The 17,682-nt window shown below is 34.1% G+C and overlaps 2 protein-coding genes across 2 annotated transcripts; one reads left to right on the top strand and one right to left on the bottom strand.

The window, feature by feature from the left end:
* The first annotated feature begins 2,861 nt into the window (after positions 1–2,861).
* On the top strand, positions 2,862–4,382 carry LOC11406428 (uncharacterized). The gene is made up of 2 exons (XM_003606296.4): positions 2,862–3,038; positions 3,226–4,382. Exons 1-2 carry the CDS (start codon positions 2,982–2,984, stop codon positions 3,928–3,930), a joined length of 762 nt encoding a protein of 253 aa, XP_003606344.1. The 5' UTR covers positions 2,862–2,981; the 3' UTR covers positions 3,931–4,382.
* A 3,890-nt stretch (positions 4,383–8,272) lies between these two features.
* LOC25492370 (DNA ligase 1) lies at positions 8,273–16,121 on the bottom strand. The gene is made up of 17 exons (XM_013600470.3): positions 15,285–16,121; positions 14,615–14,731; positions 13,679–13,780; positions 13,487–13,603; positions 13,062–13,292; positions 12,883–12,977; positions 11,706–11,793; positions 11,361–11,492; positions 10,730–10,842; positions 10,290–10,391; positions 10,140–10,201; positions 9,747–9,818; positions 9,572–9,645; positions 9,426–9,482; positions 9,219–9,296; positions 9,008–9,085; positions 8,273–8,889 (listed from the first exon to the last, which is right to left on the bottom strand). The coding sequence occupies exons 1-17, from the start codon at positions 16,029–16,031 to the stop codon at positions 8,821–8,823; spliced, it is 2,334 nt and encodes a 777-aa protein (XP_013455924.1). The 5' UTR covers positions 16,032–16,121; the 3' UTR covers positions 8,273–8,820.
* Between the last annotated feature and the right edge of the window lie 1,561 nt (positions 16,122–17,682).

The following is a 17,682-nucleotide window of genomic DNA, read 5'->3' as shown; positions in this document are numbered from 1 at the left end:
CATTTCTAAAAAAAAAAATGCTTCTAGTGTCACAATTTACTAATAAAGATAAAAATGAGTCTCAATAACATAACTATGGTTTTGATACCTTTTTGTCTGGCATTTCCCCCACCTAGCTAGCTTGCTTATATATTTACGGATTATAAGGTGCACCTGAGCTATCATCCTTTTCTATTCCTTCAATTTGCCGCATCCTATGCAGCAATAATCCACACTCTTAGAACATGCAAATAATAATTAGAGAAAAGGTAAACCCAAATTGGAATTGCAGAGAATCTAATCAAAATTAGATGGGACATAAAGGTTGTGCCCCACTCAACTCCTTTTGGATTTGGGTTTTGCATTGTCAATTTGGATTTACTCTTTTCTTTCTTGAAAGTAGAAAAACATTGATAATATGATTAATGATATTATATTTTTCCATAATAGTACTACTATAATTAACTTTGACAAAATGAAGTACTCCTAAATTAGGTAGCCTATGATAATAATACATAATGAAATTAACTAATTTTCCCTCATTATAGGTTTAACGGTCAAAATGAACAAGTGTCCCACCCTAGAGGGTAGGGTTATGTTGTAGGATTACCCTCTAATCAAAATATAATTTGATATTCTTACAACATACAGTGTTGAGTTATGATTTCGTCAAATGTAAGCAATGCATTCTTTTCCATATAGTAGGACTTTTTACAAGGGGTGCCTCATCTATGGGCAAATAGTAGTGGGAAGTTTGGTTACCAGCTCCTTTTTGTGACCACTAAAGCCCTCTATCACTTGACCACTATACCATCATATTACCATGTTGATTGCTTAGTTAGTTGCAGTACTATTGTTCTTAAAAGAAACGTGCATCTCTATTTTTTTAGTGGTTGGGGTTCGAACCGAGCTAAGCTCACGAAGACAAACGTACATCTGTATTGTTGATGAAATAAGTGTTTCATACTAATGTTAAAATCCCAATTTAATTTTAGCATTGAAGATATTTTGCTAATATCCTTTTTTTTTTTAAAAGGAAACTATTTATTTTACAATACATTGCTAACTATTAAAACAACACATTTTAAGTGGTTAAGTCATGATACAAATTATACTACTATCTTGTAAATTGTTTTTATAGCCAGGGAAGAAAAATCAAATGTGACACTCATGTCATGTCATGTTAATATAATTGAACCGTTTGGAATTGTGCAATAATAAAAACAAAATAATTGTTTGGATTTACTGCAAAATGCAGCCCATGCGTGAGAAAAAAGAAAGAGCCAAATTAGCTTAAATATAATATAAGTTTCAAATTAAAAACAGTTGCTGTATAAATAAAAAAATTAAATTTAAAAAGTTTGCATGACTTTAATCTTGCAATGTTTAGAAAGTAAGGTTGGAAATGTTTGACCAACTACAATGTTACAGTAACAAAGATCTAAAGCTTAAGAGTGTGTTTGGATGGACGAATGTTTTGAGGGAATTTAAATATTTTGAGGTGAATTCCATTGTTTAGATGGGGGAATGTAATGTAATGTTGAGGAAATGTAATGTTATGAGGGAATTCAAATATTTTGAGGTAAATTGTCTAGAATTTTAAATTCTTTAAAATTTTTAAATTACCTCATCCAAACACACTCTAATATTTTTCCAATAAGAATTTTCTGAAATCGCCTATGGACATAATTCAGGTTATTTTCTGTAAAGTGTATGTTTGGTTTAACCTAGGAACGTTTTTAGATCAAAATGGTACTGTATTTCCTATAATATTGAAAACGATGTTGTATTATAATAAAAATAACTTTGGATGGGTGCAGTTCACGACGGTCCAAATTCTTTCATCCGGTCTGACCCACACTTGTCCACCGAGAATGGAATGGGCCACCTGCCAAACTCGTCTAACTGTTTGATTCAACTCTTTTTCTTTATTTCTTTGGTTTTCGAATGGTTGGGTCGGGTTCGACCCACATGTCCACCCTTGGTGTGTGTGTCTATATATCTGTGTATATATATATATATATATATATATATGTATGGTGTGTGTTGTAGTATCGAGTTCAATTTCTGGTCATAAAATAATGTGAATTAACTCATTAAAAAAACCTACCAAAAATACTTGTTAACTTTTGTGCCTTTCTAAAAATGAGAAAGAAGATTGAGTAAAAAAGGAAGGAAGGAAGATGATTTTAGTATAATTGGCCTTTAAGTTACATGTGTTAGGTTATTATCGTTATTTCGCAGTTGAAAAAGGTTATCACTGTTTTTTACCGTCACTTTCCAAGTTTTTCTCGTTCAATAGTATGCAAAGATACCGGAAAATCAAAGTAAGAGACCTGAATAGGACTTGTCTATTATGGGAAGTTGATTAAAAAACGAAGAAAAAAAACATATATGACTAGTTTTGTATAGTTGTGCTTTTTATTTCACTGTTCAATTTGGTTCCATATATAGTACTTATGCACATACATAACATAACATATAAACCGTGTACAAGTGAGATAAATATTACATCATACATGAGTTGTTATCTCAATATTTAATCAAGTGAAATATGTCAATTTAAGTTAGGTTTAACTCAATATTTACAAAAGCGACATATGAGACGAGGATCATCCTCACACTCAGAATCGAAACGAAATTTACTCTAAATAGTAAAAACTTACCAACAATTCAACCAGTTGAAACATATCACAGAAATAATCTAGTCTTACAAAATAGAATTTGTATGTATTATTAAATAGGATTTTGTAGAGCATAGGGTAGGGAGTTAGGATTTGGCCACAGATTTCCTATTGTCTGTTTTTTTCTCCAACCCCCGGTTTATAAGGCAACCTTCCTTATACAGTAACTTGGACTACTTCTTATAAGACACCTTCCATTCAACCATCCCTCATAACACTCCTAACTCTCTCTCTCTCCCTCTCCCTCTCCCTTTTTCTTCTTTTCTCCTCACTTTCTTTCTATACCCTCATTTCTCTCCCACCACTCTTTCTAAGAGCATGGACACTCAACAACGTAGCCCTCTTCTATCTTGGGCTTACTACTACCAAGGAAAGGTACCTACTTCTTTTCTTTCATTACAAATATTGATTCTTCATAGTTGCATTTTATAGGCATATAAAATACTTGTAATTTGAGGACCAACTATTCATCCAAAATGTTTATAAGACTAAAAGAGAAACCGTTGTAAAATGATCATTAGTGTTTTTTTTTATTAATTTCATTGCAATTTTTGTGATATAGTCAATGGATGAGTTGAAGCAAACCTTGATGTACACAACAATGGAGCTAGAACAAACAAGAGTAACAGTACAAGAAGAACTAAGAAAAAGAGATGAACAACTACATAACCTAAAAGAACTTTTCAACAAAGTTATAAGAGAAAGAGATGAAGCACAAGAAAAATGCCAAAGACTTTTCTTAGAAAAGTTACTTTTCCAACAACAAAAGCAACAAAACCAAGATCCTTTGTCTGGAATCTCAAGCATTGAAGATGAACAAATACAAAAGAGAGGAATTGAATCTTCCAACAATGGAATATCACTATCAGATTGTGAAGAAAGCATAGTATCCTCCCCACAACAAACAAGAACAGAACAACCAATGATGATGATGATTGATTCAATAGCAAAAGATAAACCTTTGCCTGAAAAAGGTAAACTTTTACAAGCAGTGATGAAAGCTGGTCCTTTGCTTCAGACCCTTTTACTTGCAGGACCATTACCTCAATGGAGACATCCACCACCACCATTGGAGTCTTTTGAGATTCCACCTGTCACCATTCATTCACCACCACCACAACCACCACAGCACCAGCATCAACTACTTCCTCAAGAGTCCTTTGTTAACAGTAACTGTGGAAGATTCAATAGTAGGAAAAGGGTTTTTTGTGAAGGTTCTGATTCTCCTTCTGCAGAGAATAAGTACCAGAGGATTGTACTCCATTGACTACCAAGTACCTAGCACTGTTACTATTGACTTCATTCAACAAGTACTAGAGGATTTTATTATTGTGTATTCTGAACCGTCTGATCTTAAATTAACGATTGAGATCGCTTGCAACGAGCAACTAAATCCTATTTTACCAACTTAGTTTTTAATTGATATATAATATGTTTATTAGTTAGTTAATTAATAGCATTAATGACTAGCATTAGCAGGCTGAAGCTGGTATTCTACTAATCTAGCATATGTATAGTGGTGGAGGAAGAAGAAACTTTTCTTGATTTTGGGTTTTTGGTAATATTTGGAGTGAAGGGTTTTCCTTGGCATTTTCCTCTATTCACATTCTAGTTTTGTTTCTTTGTGAAAGGAAATGGTTTTTGTAATATAATTGTAATGTAACTAAATTAATGTAGTGCAGCAAGTGATTTGAGTGTGTATGAGATTTAGATTCTTTATTATTGTTGCAAGGTGTAATAACTTTTACAACCATTAGAATTAGTTCTAACGGTTTTAAAAATCGTTCCATAGTACATCAATGTAATAGAGATCTTTATAAGTATATATGTCAGATTCTTATAGGTATGTATGTCAGAGAGATTTTAATTATCTATCGTCAGTATATCGATGGTTGTTTGATAGATATCGAACTGCACGGATTTAAATTTCAATATGCTAACTTTAAAATCTAAATTATTTGAATTAGACCAAACTTTTATTTATGAGGTAATCAAAATCTTATGAGAGGGATTGATCTACTAGACTATAAGATCACATCAACAATTAAGAAGAATAGTTAATGAGTGAGTAGTCGTTAGGATTGGAAGATGGTATGGCCAACAACCAAAGGGTGAAGTGAAGGCCCTTAGCTCTGCATGTTGGGTCCACAAATCAGAATCAGGATCTAGTGTTGGTGTGATGTATGATTATATATTAAACTTTTGTTAGACAAGTTATCATTATCATTATTCAATTTCTAATTATTTATAAAGATATTTCTTTTCTTCTCTCTTGCAATACTAATGCTAATTATTATTCACTAAAGCCTCTTTAATTTTATTTATTTTATCTACTCCCACTCAATTTGTTTGTTCTTCATTCTGAAGAGGCAGAAGAAGAGAAGCAGAAAATGTTGACTAATATATCTCCATTTTACCTATCATGTTCCATTAAAGCATGACAATGAAAGCAAAATTCATAGACTCCCCAACAAATGAAGCATGCTTGAATTATTATGGTATAAAATAAAAAGTTTAATTATATTCAATAGCCAAATAAATTAATTAAAAGAGAGGTTATATTTAATTTGGTCAAGTAAGATAGTTATCCAAGATAATTTTGTTGTTACCCAACTATCATAACTTTTTTTGTCCTAGTTTTACATATTTCAAGATTCAATAGAAGTGTGTAGCATGGAAAGAAACACAGTTCATACTTAAAATGTTTGTAGCCATGTTCTACAACAGTTATGCTGCTTGCTCAAGGGTCATATAGTCAAGGACAGGTAAAGAGAGGTCACATGGATAGTCTTCTCCATAGGAGACAAGTAGATGAGGAGAGTGCATGGCATTGTTCAAAAATAGTTTGCAAGGTTTTAAATTGTAGGAATGGTCCTATAGCTATCTATGATCATTCAAAAAATTGTTGTGATCAAATACAATTAATGAGGGCTCAATTGCAATCACGTTGAAGTTGCGGCGACGGTGAAAATCTAATGTCAAGAACCAAATCACACCTTAATAGCAATCGTTGCAACAACAAAAACCTTGATGTTAAGACTCAAATCATGCTTCGATTGCAGTCACAATGTAGTCGTGGTGACAACAAAAACTATAATGTCGTAGATCTATTTTTAAATGATTTAATTCATATGCATTATTGGTGTAGAGTTTTTATACCGTCAATATCATAATCATCAAATTATGAAAATTGTTTACTTTAATCATGACTATTTTTTTAAAAGTCACAATATAAATGATTGTGATTTGTTCATAGTATAAAACTCTTCACACCAACCGCATATTAAAATTAAACAAGAATGTTACCAACATTCATTTTAACACACTCTTTGTAACACTCACTTTCTTATTTGAGTGAAATATATATAGGTCATACCACTTTGGAAATGAATCTCACATAGTATAATAGGACTACATGTATTTCATCCAATAAGACATCGGATATTATAACGAAAATGTTAAATGAGTTTTGCTAGCATTGCTTAAAGTAAGTAAACACATTTTCAAAACATGTGCACCACACTTAATTTCCAAACACTGGCCTTATAAACCATATCAAACTATTGCTAGCATTTTGACTACACTAATCGCTCTTGAAAGGTATACTTCAAATTGCTTTCTAAGTCGTTAAAAAGAACAAAAAAGGGTTACTTTCATCCAGCTAGTTTATCTCTGGTAAGGTACATAACATTACATCAAATGCATATTCCCTTTCAGTGAGGGTAACGATGAAGTCCAATAAAACACGCTAACACACTTATGAACGTTGAACACGGGGTTGCGCAAATGACGCGTTTTATCCTTATAAGACAAATTTTATTGGAGGTTTTGTCAATTGTTGGCTAAATAAAAACAACTCCATCCATGGACCCGACTTGATTAAAATCACACAAATCAGGATCAAGTACAAGCCCAGAACCATAATTAAACAAAGTATAGTGCTTAAGAATTAAGTCATTAACCAAACAATTTGCTCAAGTGACTAATGAACTCACAAATAGAATTTGTGTTCGATTTTTTACTACAATAATTCTTGATCAAATTTTACTTAACTCTCATATGAATTCCAGATTACTAATAATACAAGTTTTTTTTTTTCTCTTCAGGATGTGCACATCCGAGATATTGGAAAATCTCATAAAAATTTTAGTTCTTTGAATTGTAAGAAATTGTCAATTTTTTTGTCTCAACATGGAATCTGAGTATGTAAAATAGTAATAGTCATTTAAATTCAATAATGTCAATCATTCTAGTCACTTTTTCTAAATTTAGTACCACAATTTTAAAAGTTATGTGTTGTCTTGACGTAGACTATTTAAATCAATACATGGATCATTCATTGGTTTTGATGGATGTTTGTCAAAGAGGTATTCCAATCAAGTTATTATGGTGTAATTTGAAAGAATAAATTGTTCGATGTTTAAACTTTGAGGGCTTAAATGTTAATTTGCACCATAAAAATTAGACGGATTTAGATTTAGTACGCGACTACTTTATTTTTGTACCTCAACCGTCCAATCTCAAATTAACGATCAAGATCACTTTATATTAATTTTATCATTGTATAATTTGAACTACCCAGCAGGATTAACGGCCGAGATAAAAGATAATTTTTTTTTTATGTAAACACGTGCTGTGCTGTAAAGTAAAAACAGTTTAAGGAGGCTTATTCTACAAAACGAGGAGGCTTGAAAATGGTCACTATCTTGACTAGACTAGTAGCAGTTACTATACACACCCCCATAGTTCAAAACATTAGGCAGGTTTCTACTAAAAAAGACAGGTTTCTACAAAGTGTCTCCTTCACGGCAATCATTGAATTGAACCTAGTCCATTTTTCTTTCTCTAACATGTTTCCAGAAGACTCAGGACTCGTCCACCACTCCATGGTGGTGGGAATAATATTCAATCTTATCTTCCAAGTCAAGTTCACTGGAGAATTACAATTAGCTATTTGAAACAGTGACATCAACAGAATGAAAGCAAGCACAATACATCAATACAATTGAAAAGCCAAAGATAATGACTCCATGTGACATTGGATAAATGTTGAATACTCCCATAATACTGTGAACTCTTTCAAAAAGAAGGCTTAGTTATACTTTTAATGTAGGAAATTTCAAGGGTGTGCGTGATTTCAATTGCTTAAAATAAATAAAAAAATTTCAACCGTGTTTGGATTGACTACTCTACCAATTCACTTTATAGGGTAACTTAGGACATCTCAATCATTAATTTTCTTGAAAAATTGAGATGTCCTTATTCACTAAGGTGAACTATTCAATTTGAGGAACCAAATCATTAATTCGAAAAACCAACTGTATAGGCAATCTGTGCACCATATTGGATTGGCTGTTCTTCCAACTCATTGAATACAAAATCCAAGTCTTTATCTAACTAAGTGAGGTCGGCTTTCCAACTAAAAATGAAAGGTGAGGAATTTATTTAAGCAATTCGACAAAGAAGAAGAATTGATTTAAGCAATTATTGAAAATGTATGATTGAACCTTCAAAAAATAACTGTCAATTATTTTTATACCGTTTTTTCTTTCACTTTTCGCATGGATAAAGTACATAAGTTTGTCTTTGACCAAAAAAAATACATAATATAAGAAAAAAATAACAAAGGTAGGATCATGATAAATGACCTACATATTGAGATGCTATGAGCATGGACAAAATGTAAGTGGTATTGTCATCACTAGCACCCTTAAGTGCAGTATCATGATAAAGGAACAATTTGGAAAAATGAGAAAACACTGTACTGTCGCACAGTTCGCTAACTCTAGGAATTGTAGCTTTAGTAAACCTACGTTGAAACATTATCGGGTTGCGAGAAAATAAAAGATAATGTGCATCCAAACACTCTATAATACCTACACAAGCAGTACCAGGCACATTGGGTCCCTTCTGAAAAAATACCCAAATTCCAAATGACATGCTTGATGTGCGAATACATATTGTTTGGAGTCTCCATGAGCTTAATTACACTATGGTGTATGCCAAATTCCTAATCATGTTGGATAAGAAGTAATGTACTCTGACCTAGCTCGAAGGTAAAGGATTTGCATCTTAACATTTACTCACATGGGATTATCAGAATAATGCTCCGATTCCATAGTTTAACAGCATGAAAAAAGCAAGAAAACTCTTTCCCTCAATCGTCTTCATTGTCATCCTGTTTGTCATTGTGATTGTGTTTTTGAGCATTATACATTTCAGCAACCTGAAAGAAAGTGGTTAAAGAATGACCAAATAATTCAATTTTAATTCCAACATTACTCTTTCCCAATCTCCTATCATATATTGTTAGTCGGATAATGAAAGATTGGACTGTACTTTACCTGCTCAGACGAGGAGGCCTGCTCGGGTGCTTTGTCAGGCCGTACTCGAACTAGACGCGGAAATCTAAGAGATATGCCCTTTATTCAGAAAATATAAAAGTACCATCAATAGAAGTTAAAAGCTATCATTATCAACTACACAATGTTAACAGGCAGAATTTCGAAGTAAGTTGTACCAGTTTTATCATCAATTCAAATTTTTATCAAATACCTTATTGGAATCTACTATGCCCACTGCAGCTCGGTAAACGGGGCTAATGGTCAGGTCTGCAGCTTTCACCTCCCACACCTAAATGAAATAAGAAAATAATATATAACTAATGCAAAAAAACAAATTTGCTTCTGAACATCATAATGCATTTTTATTGGATAATATTACAAAAAAAAAAATGCCATTTGCAAAAAAAAAAAATTTTACCTCACTTGCGTCAAACCATACATCAGGATTGATTGATTCTCCACATTTATAGTATGCCTGAAATAAAGGATCAAGTTTGAATTAGTTCATAAAATACTAAGCAAAACTCAGAAATGGTGGTTCCGAGAGAAACAAGAGCCAGCAACCTTTGGTTTGGGAATCACTTTAGAGCGAAGGCTAGTAGAACGTTCTTCAAGCACTTCTTCTTTGAATCCAGTTCCTACCCACATGAAGAATAAGTGAGAAAACTATTGGTCACAGAAAAAGTGAGAAAATTAAGTTCAATAAACAAAAGAGCTCTATACAACATAAAACGCTCACCTATCTTACAAATGCTTTGAAACTCCTCATTATCGTTGTCATAGCAAGCAAGGAGAAAAGCACCATACACTCCTACAAGACAACATCATGCCACTAACTCATTTCAGACCACCGAGTTAAATGTATAAATTAACAGCACAAAAAAATCTCCAAAGGCCTGCCCATATTCAGATGCAGGTGAAATATCGGCTTTAAAATGATACAAAAATAGATATCACAACATTAAAGACTACTCCCTCAGTTTTTTATTATAAGCAAATTTTGACTTGTAGGTTCATTCAATTAATGATGTATGTGGTCTATAATGTAGACCATATACATCATTAATTGAATGAACTTAAAAGTCAAAATTTGCTTATATTTAAGAACGGAGGGAGTATGTTACATGATTACCTGTACGTTTCCCACGACCATGGAAAGCACCAATAGGTACCAAATCTAGTGAGTCCCCTATACTGCAAAGTAGAGCCAATCAATAAATTGAAACACATCAATATAAAAGTGAAATAAGAAAAATAAATAAATAAATATCAAGTCCCTTACTTTTCCATATAATCTTTCTTCAGTTTCAGCCAGTTGAGTGACCGCTTGGAGGGTTCATATGTGGCGTCTTCATGTAATGTTTTAATAATTAATCCCTCACAGCTGAAAATCAAGAGATAAGGCAAATGATAAAAAAAAATTGTTCAAATTATCGCAAGAGAAACCAAATTTGGAAGAGTTGTGAGTTAAATATACAATGAAGTGTTACACTTCCTATCAAATGTTTTTGATAGCAGTGCAATCACATGAAGACGACAACTAAAGAGTATACTAAATTAGGTAGAAATGGTGCCATATAACTTAAGGGCAGCCCGGTGCACAAAGCTCCCGCACACGCAGGGTCTGGGAAGAGGTCACACCATATAATTACAACCGAAATAATGAAATTTCAATCTACATCTTGAATTAAAATTAACTAGAATTAAAATAAAATAAAAAACCTTGCATCAATGGCTTTGTCAAGAAATTTCTGAATCTCCTCAACATCATTTGATGTTGTTGATGTTGCAAACTGAAAGAATCCAGATTCTTCGTCGAAAGAGGTATAGAGATGCTGCAGAAAATTAGGCACTAGTCAACAAACAGTTCTTATGAAGAGAAAAAAAAAAAGAAGAGAAGATCGCTCATTCCAGATGCATGATATACAATATAATGAACTACTTAACATTAACAGTTGATGATAAACAAGTAGAAAAGAGATTCAATTGGCCTGCTTCCCTCAAAATCAAAAAGAAAAGACTCTTCCCATGGGATAATAAAGCTCTTGCTTGGTCCTCTCAAAAATAATATTTCATCAATGCTTCATTTATACTATTTCCCTCTATTTCTCAAATCGAGTCTCCTTTAACTAACTGCCTTGATCTATCTACTTTAATTCCTCTTTATTCTAAACTTCTACCTAACACAGCTCCTCTTATATTTACGTGGACAGTAGCTACAAATATTTTGTCTTGGAATGTAACAGCTTCATCAAGGCTTCCACCCTTCGGCCAACTCTATCATGGATTCAACTGCTTAATAAAGAAAACAATAAAATGAAACTATTAGCAATGCAAAGATAAAAGGTGTTACCTCTCTACGGATTTTCAAGTTTTCCTGAAGAAGTGCTTGGCCATTAAGGTACAACAAATCAAAAGCAAAGACACAAACATCAACCTTTATGTCACTCAAAGCTACATTTTTGCGGGCACGGGTACTAAGCACCTGTCAAGATATAAGATTATAATAACATTATCTAATCTCGACTCATAACACAATATCAGAAATTGGAAAGCTGAATCACCAATAAAGGTAAAACAACACAGACATTAGTTGCAAAAGGATTTTATTTTGATCGCTTCATAATTTAAAAGTTTTCAGACTATAATTAAATGATGTATTGACACCCGTAAAATAAAGGACCGGCAATGAGATTACCTGGAAAGGAAGGATTCTCTGTTTTGTACGATCATATGCAACAAGTTCACAATCAAGGATAAATGATGTTACAGATGTTTTCTTTAACCTGTTCAGTGACAGCAAATATCAGAAACTATGATGTTTTAAAACTTCTATTTGAAAGCAACTGGCATACTTGTTTCAATATAATCATTAGTAACTATGCTTCCTTCAATAGAATATTTGAAAAATATCTCAAAATATTAGTCCTATAATTAGGATTCGGAGTCTGATATCTCAACCTGACATCCAACATGTCACTCACAGCAAATCAATTATATTATTCTGATTCTGAGTATTAATTTCATCCCTTTACATCGAAAGGAAAGGACTAAAGACTATAATTTCAACATAGTATCATTATAGTACCATCCTATATTATCTGTCTTTGTCAAAATTCCACTGTCGAGTTTCTCCAAAATCTTAAACTCTAATATCACAATGTTCTAATCTATATGATTCTTTTCTTTTACCAGACGAGCATGAATTCCGATCACCCTTAATATACATTTATCGCAAATAGCCTGTTTGCCCTCTTTTAGTCGGAGTTGACTTTCAATCATGTTTGGTTGAATCCATATACATTTTTCTTTTTATAGCTTAATGAGCTTTGCTTTAAGGAGGACTGTAAGAATAAATTAAAAAATTGCAACACAACAATATTTTATCGTAACACATGTTAGAGTATCTCAAATTACCTCTTTACAATTGATTTCTAAATTTCCTTATATATAATAGTTTGTCCAAACATCACATGTATGATGTATCATTCAAACCATATCCATATTATCTTATTATTCCGGATATTATTTTTTCTCCTTTTGTAAGGGCAATTCTACGGTGCACAAGGGACATATGTCTTGCACCATTCACAAGGTTGTTTTTACCAATGGATCAACAAGTCAGCTATTAAATTAAATGTAATATGATGAGATTTAATGATCCAACGGTGGAAAACAAGCTTGTGCATGGTGCAATACTAATTTGCTTGCGCACATTAGACAAAGCCCTGTTCTAATTAAAAGATTAAACTCTAAAACTTCAATAATTTCGTTAAATGCAAATTCAAGTTGTTCGGAAAATGTTCATAATTTGCATGAAAAGATGCTACCAGACCTCAAACATAATATTCACAACTCAGTTTGATCATTTTTACCTTGAAACTGCAGTAACAACATCAGGAAACTTCCCAGTGTTCCGTTCAGCATTTCTACTGTAAATCTCTACCGAGCCATTCTCCAAGAAATGTATCTGTCTCAATACAACTAATGTTATTACACAATAAGTATCATAAGCAGTGTGTTTCTGATGGAATATATGACCATGAAGCATCACCTGAGCACGCTCTCCATCGTATTTGTATTCACACGTAAACTCTACATCCTGAAACTTATTTAGAATTTCAGATACACCCTTGGTTGCTTTTGACAGCATAGGCCCAACTGGAACACCAGGAGTAAAATCACACTTCTTTGGAAGTTCCCATACACCATCCTTAAGGAGTGCAGACACAATCTTGTCATAATCAGGAAGAACAGAATATACTTTTTTAACAATTTTAGCAGCCTGATGCAAAATGAAACAAAAAGTCAAAAACATATAGGTAAAAGGAAAAGATTGGTATCACGACCAACATCATAATGCATTGACACCTATCTCAGCGGCGGCTACCCGTCTCCAACTTTTTGAGCTGATGCACCCGAAAGGTCAAAAACAAAGCACATATCACCATTCACCCTACTTCAATAAAATTAACTTACCTCTTCAAAAGGAGACTGAATTTCAGGAGGTGGTTTAGAATGTTCTTCAGTGTACACAGCAGCTTGGCCTAAGGCAGTTAAGAGAGTTTGCTCAGCATATCCAATTCGCAATTTTGTCTGGAAAACACATCCAAGTAATTAACGGAGTGGAGTAAACCCACAAGATTATTTTTATAACAGAAGAATTGCAACCTGTAGCAAACGGATTATATAGAGAGGTTCACAGTCAGTTGCAGCAACAAGAAGTGACTTTATGTGGTTCTTTTTCTTCTCTTGACTGTCTTTTCCAGATTCCTGTGAACATTTATAATTCAGGGCAAATCAGTAGCAAACTCTAATAACCCTCAACTAAAAATTGTTCCAAATTCCAACAAATTCATCTTTTCTTATCTAATAGGAATCAGAACATGCATATTAACTTGCAACATAAACACAAACACAGAACAACTGGTTTAAACAACAAAAACCAACATTCAGCAAAAAATCATTAAGCCTTAGCTTTTAGCAAAAGACATATGCCTGCAAGATTATAAAACTACAACAAATGAAGCTCTCGTACATGTCACATTGGTGTGTGCATTATAAAATTTAAATAAACTCCTAAACGTGATTGAGTATCAATATAGCGAACTGAATATGGTTGTTTTGTTTTATTGTAATATCAAAAGACGAAGAGATAAACGGTCCAAGTCTTCAAAATCAGATTATCTCAAACTGATATTTGCGAATTTGATATTTTTACCAGTGGCCACATTACGACTAATTACCAAAAAAATGGCATGTGCTTCAATTTGTTTGTTCAAGTTCAACCAATTCCAAAAGTGCAGCCAGTGTTATCAATGGAGGATGGAAGACCATGACAGAAAGCCTAAAATTCAGCATAAAACGCCATAGCATAGCACCGCCATCCTTCAGAAATTGACTGTGACGTTTGTCAAAAAATCCGCCACTGCAATCCTCCATAGCCGATATTCGGCTACATTGACAGTATAATCTAATAACTTAAAGGTTTATCCTATGCATTGAAAAACCAACTTTCATTGATAAGTTACTCTTCTGTACACAAAACTAAACACCAATATCTCAAACAACAAACCCACTTAAGCTCCAAAATTGACAGTAAAGTACCTTTGCAATAAGATGAAATGTTTTGAAAACCTTCCTAATAGTCAAAGCATCAGGCTTCCGCATCATAGACTGGGAAGAACGGCTAGCTTTTGCAACTAAACCTAAGTCACCTTTTTCCTGTCAACAACAAAACAACAGTTAGCATCTTCTTAGATAACATAACAACAATAACAATCAAGCTTTATCCCACTGAGTGGGGTCGGCTACAAGGATCAAACGACGTCATAATGCTCTACCATATGCCATATATTTATTCAACTCATTAAACTCTAGATCTTTCTTAATAGTTTATATTATAGTTTTTCTAGGTCTTCCTCTGTTTCTAATGATTTAGTACTCTTCTTCTGATCTACTCTCATTACTAAGAATCTACACACAAAACACCTAAGCCTAGTTTCCACCATCTTTTCTATTTTCTAGTATAGGTGTTACCCCAACTCCCTATCTAATATTATCATTTCTAATCCTATCTCGTCTAGTCTTACAACACATCGAAGGTGATATCATCACCTCGGCTACGCTTAATTTATCTCTATGTTTGTTCTTGACAGCTCAAAACTCTATCTCATACAACATCGTCAGTCTTACAGCTGTCCTGTAAAATTTTCCTATCTAAGTGGTTTTTTAACCTAGCAACAACAATAATATTAAAATTGGAACATCAAACAACCTTATACTGAATCTTAATCTGTTGCTCAGTCCTTCCACACGCCTCGGCAAGCGCCTTAATAATCGAAGCATCACCAATTCCCAATTCCAACCCTTCATGCGCCGGCGCAATTCTATTCGCTGATAAATAAACAACAGGCACAAGATCTTCCGGTGTAGCATGTATCACAGTTCTCAACAAATTACACACAATGTCAGTGATCACAATCCTCCCACTCTCTTCGTTAATCATATCAAACGCCAAACAGAGAAACAAAAACGGAACAGGTTTGTCTTTCTCCCAGCAAACAACCGAACTCGGATCGAAACTCGCCGGTTTCTTCTTCAGCTGCGGAACCTTTTCCTTCAATTCAGCGACTATTCCCTTCGAAGATGATGATGTGTTTCGGATCTTGCTCGGCGGTTCTTCATGAACAGTTTCTTCGGGTTTTTGAACGGTTTCTAGGGTTTTGAGGTTGTTATTAGGGTTTTGAACGGTATCTGGGGTTTTGAGTGGCGATGGAGGAGTAGGGGATTTTCGTTTCTTAGGAGATGAGGAAGGTGGAGAGGGTTTTTTCTTGGCGGCGGCGCGTGCGCCGGACATGAGTTTGTCGAAGGCGGAGGGTGGTGGTTTTGACGACATTGCACGGCGAGGAATGGAGGAGAGAGGGAGTGAGAGAATGAAAGGGAAGAGTGAAGAAGAAGATTTGACGGAAATGCGAGTAGTGAACGGAAGAGAGAAACACGATTTGAAATGCAATGCCAACATCCACTCAGAAATGGTGTTGCGGCGGGATAGATGTAATTGGCGGGAAGATGGATTTGGGGAATTGTGATGTGATTACTTGATTTATGTGTCAAGTAGCGATGGAAATAGGTCGGACCGAGTTATCTATGGAAATAGATAAGTTATAATTTGATTTAGAATTTTTTTTTTTAAGCCTATGTTTGTTTTAATAGTAAAGTTCAATATCCAAATGTTGTTCGGTACAGACTTATTTTTAGGCTTGAGTATGGTCACGGCTTAGGAGACACACCATGTAAGTTCGCAAAAAAACTTTGGGTCACCTCAACACCTCCTTAAAAACATATATCTCTATGACTCTACGGTTGTAGTTGCGCACTAAATGTTGTGAATGAAAAGAGTGGTTGAGATGCAAAGAGAATGAAAGAAGGGGCATAGTTGAACCCCGGATAACAATAGATATTCAAAAATATCAAAGTTTAGAAACAGAGAGTGAAGCCTTGTCCCAATGTCCACCTCGAAAGAAGAAGATGCAATGCAACTCAGTCTTTACGAGAAAGATCAACGAAGAACCAATATTAAAGCGCTTTATACTTCTCGATATGGAGGAGTATGACAGAAGAGCAAATCCACATTAGCATTTAGCATCCTTCAACGCTAAAATGAAATTTCAATGAACATCTAACGCTCTAAAGTGTTTCGTCTTTTAATGTACTTTAAAGTGGGTTGCCCTATTATGGCTCACCCACCTTCTGAAGAGATCTATAAAGTCATGGAAATAATTAGCCGAGATGTTCGCGTCTCGCTTTACTATAAGTCGGATAACACATACGAGTTCAAGTTGCTTGATTGAACTCAGGTAGAAACCATATGAGTTTCTAAGTTCATTCATGGATCATTTCAACTTTCAACGATGTGACATCCCAAATCACAAGCTTGAATCTAACTGTGGTATTACACAATTAGTAGCAGGTCTAAAAACAAGACCATTTGTTGACTCTTTAGCAAGGAGACATTTTCAACATGCTTAACAAAATGCAGAAGAGAGGCGTGATACATTGCAATGGAGGAGATTGTGGCGATAAAGCGAGGAGCGTACAAGTGTTCTCCAAACACCAATCAAAGTTGGAATTGAGGTCGCAATTAAAAAATCAAAGACAAAGACCGAAGGAGAGAATACTTCTCCCACTTCACTCCATTTACATATATACTTAGGATGGTCTTCTGAGATGCGTACGACTCTAATCTCATCATTTTATTCGTGGAGGATCCAACAAGGAACTTTTTTTTTTTCCATTTTATTATGAGTAAATTTTTTATCCGGTATGTAAGCCCTAGTGTTAGCCATTCATGATCAATCAAAAGAAACGCCAGCATGTGATGTATAACATCGACACCCTGATGTGACAATCTACAATGGGTCAGTTATTTAAGTATGATGTCTGACATAGACATCCTGGTGTGACAGTTCATTAATGTGTCAATTATTTAAAATAGTTGCTCTTTTGGCTCCCCATAAATGTGAAAACCGTTCAGGAGATAACTCCCTAACGACAGTTTTTGTGTTTTCAATGGCTTCGGGAGATAACTCTCGAATGTTATTTTTCAAGATAAAGAGTAAATAGCGTCCAAAAGAGCACAACTCATTATTTAAGTTCAATGTCTGACATCAACA

The sequence above is a fragment of the Medicago truncatula genome, chromosome 4 (assembly GCF_003473485.1).
Source record: "Medicago truncatula cultivar Jemalong A17 chromosome 4, MtrunA17r5.0-ANR, whole genome shotgun sequence".
Lineage (NCBI taxonomy): Eukaryota > Viridiplantae > Streptophyta > Magnoliopsida > Fabales > Fabaceae > Medicago > Medicago truncatula.
The sequence above is the reverse complement of the archived record's forward strand: the minus strand, read 5'-3'. Positions and strand labels throughout refer to the sequence as shown.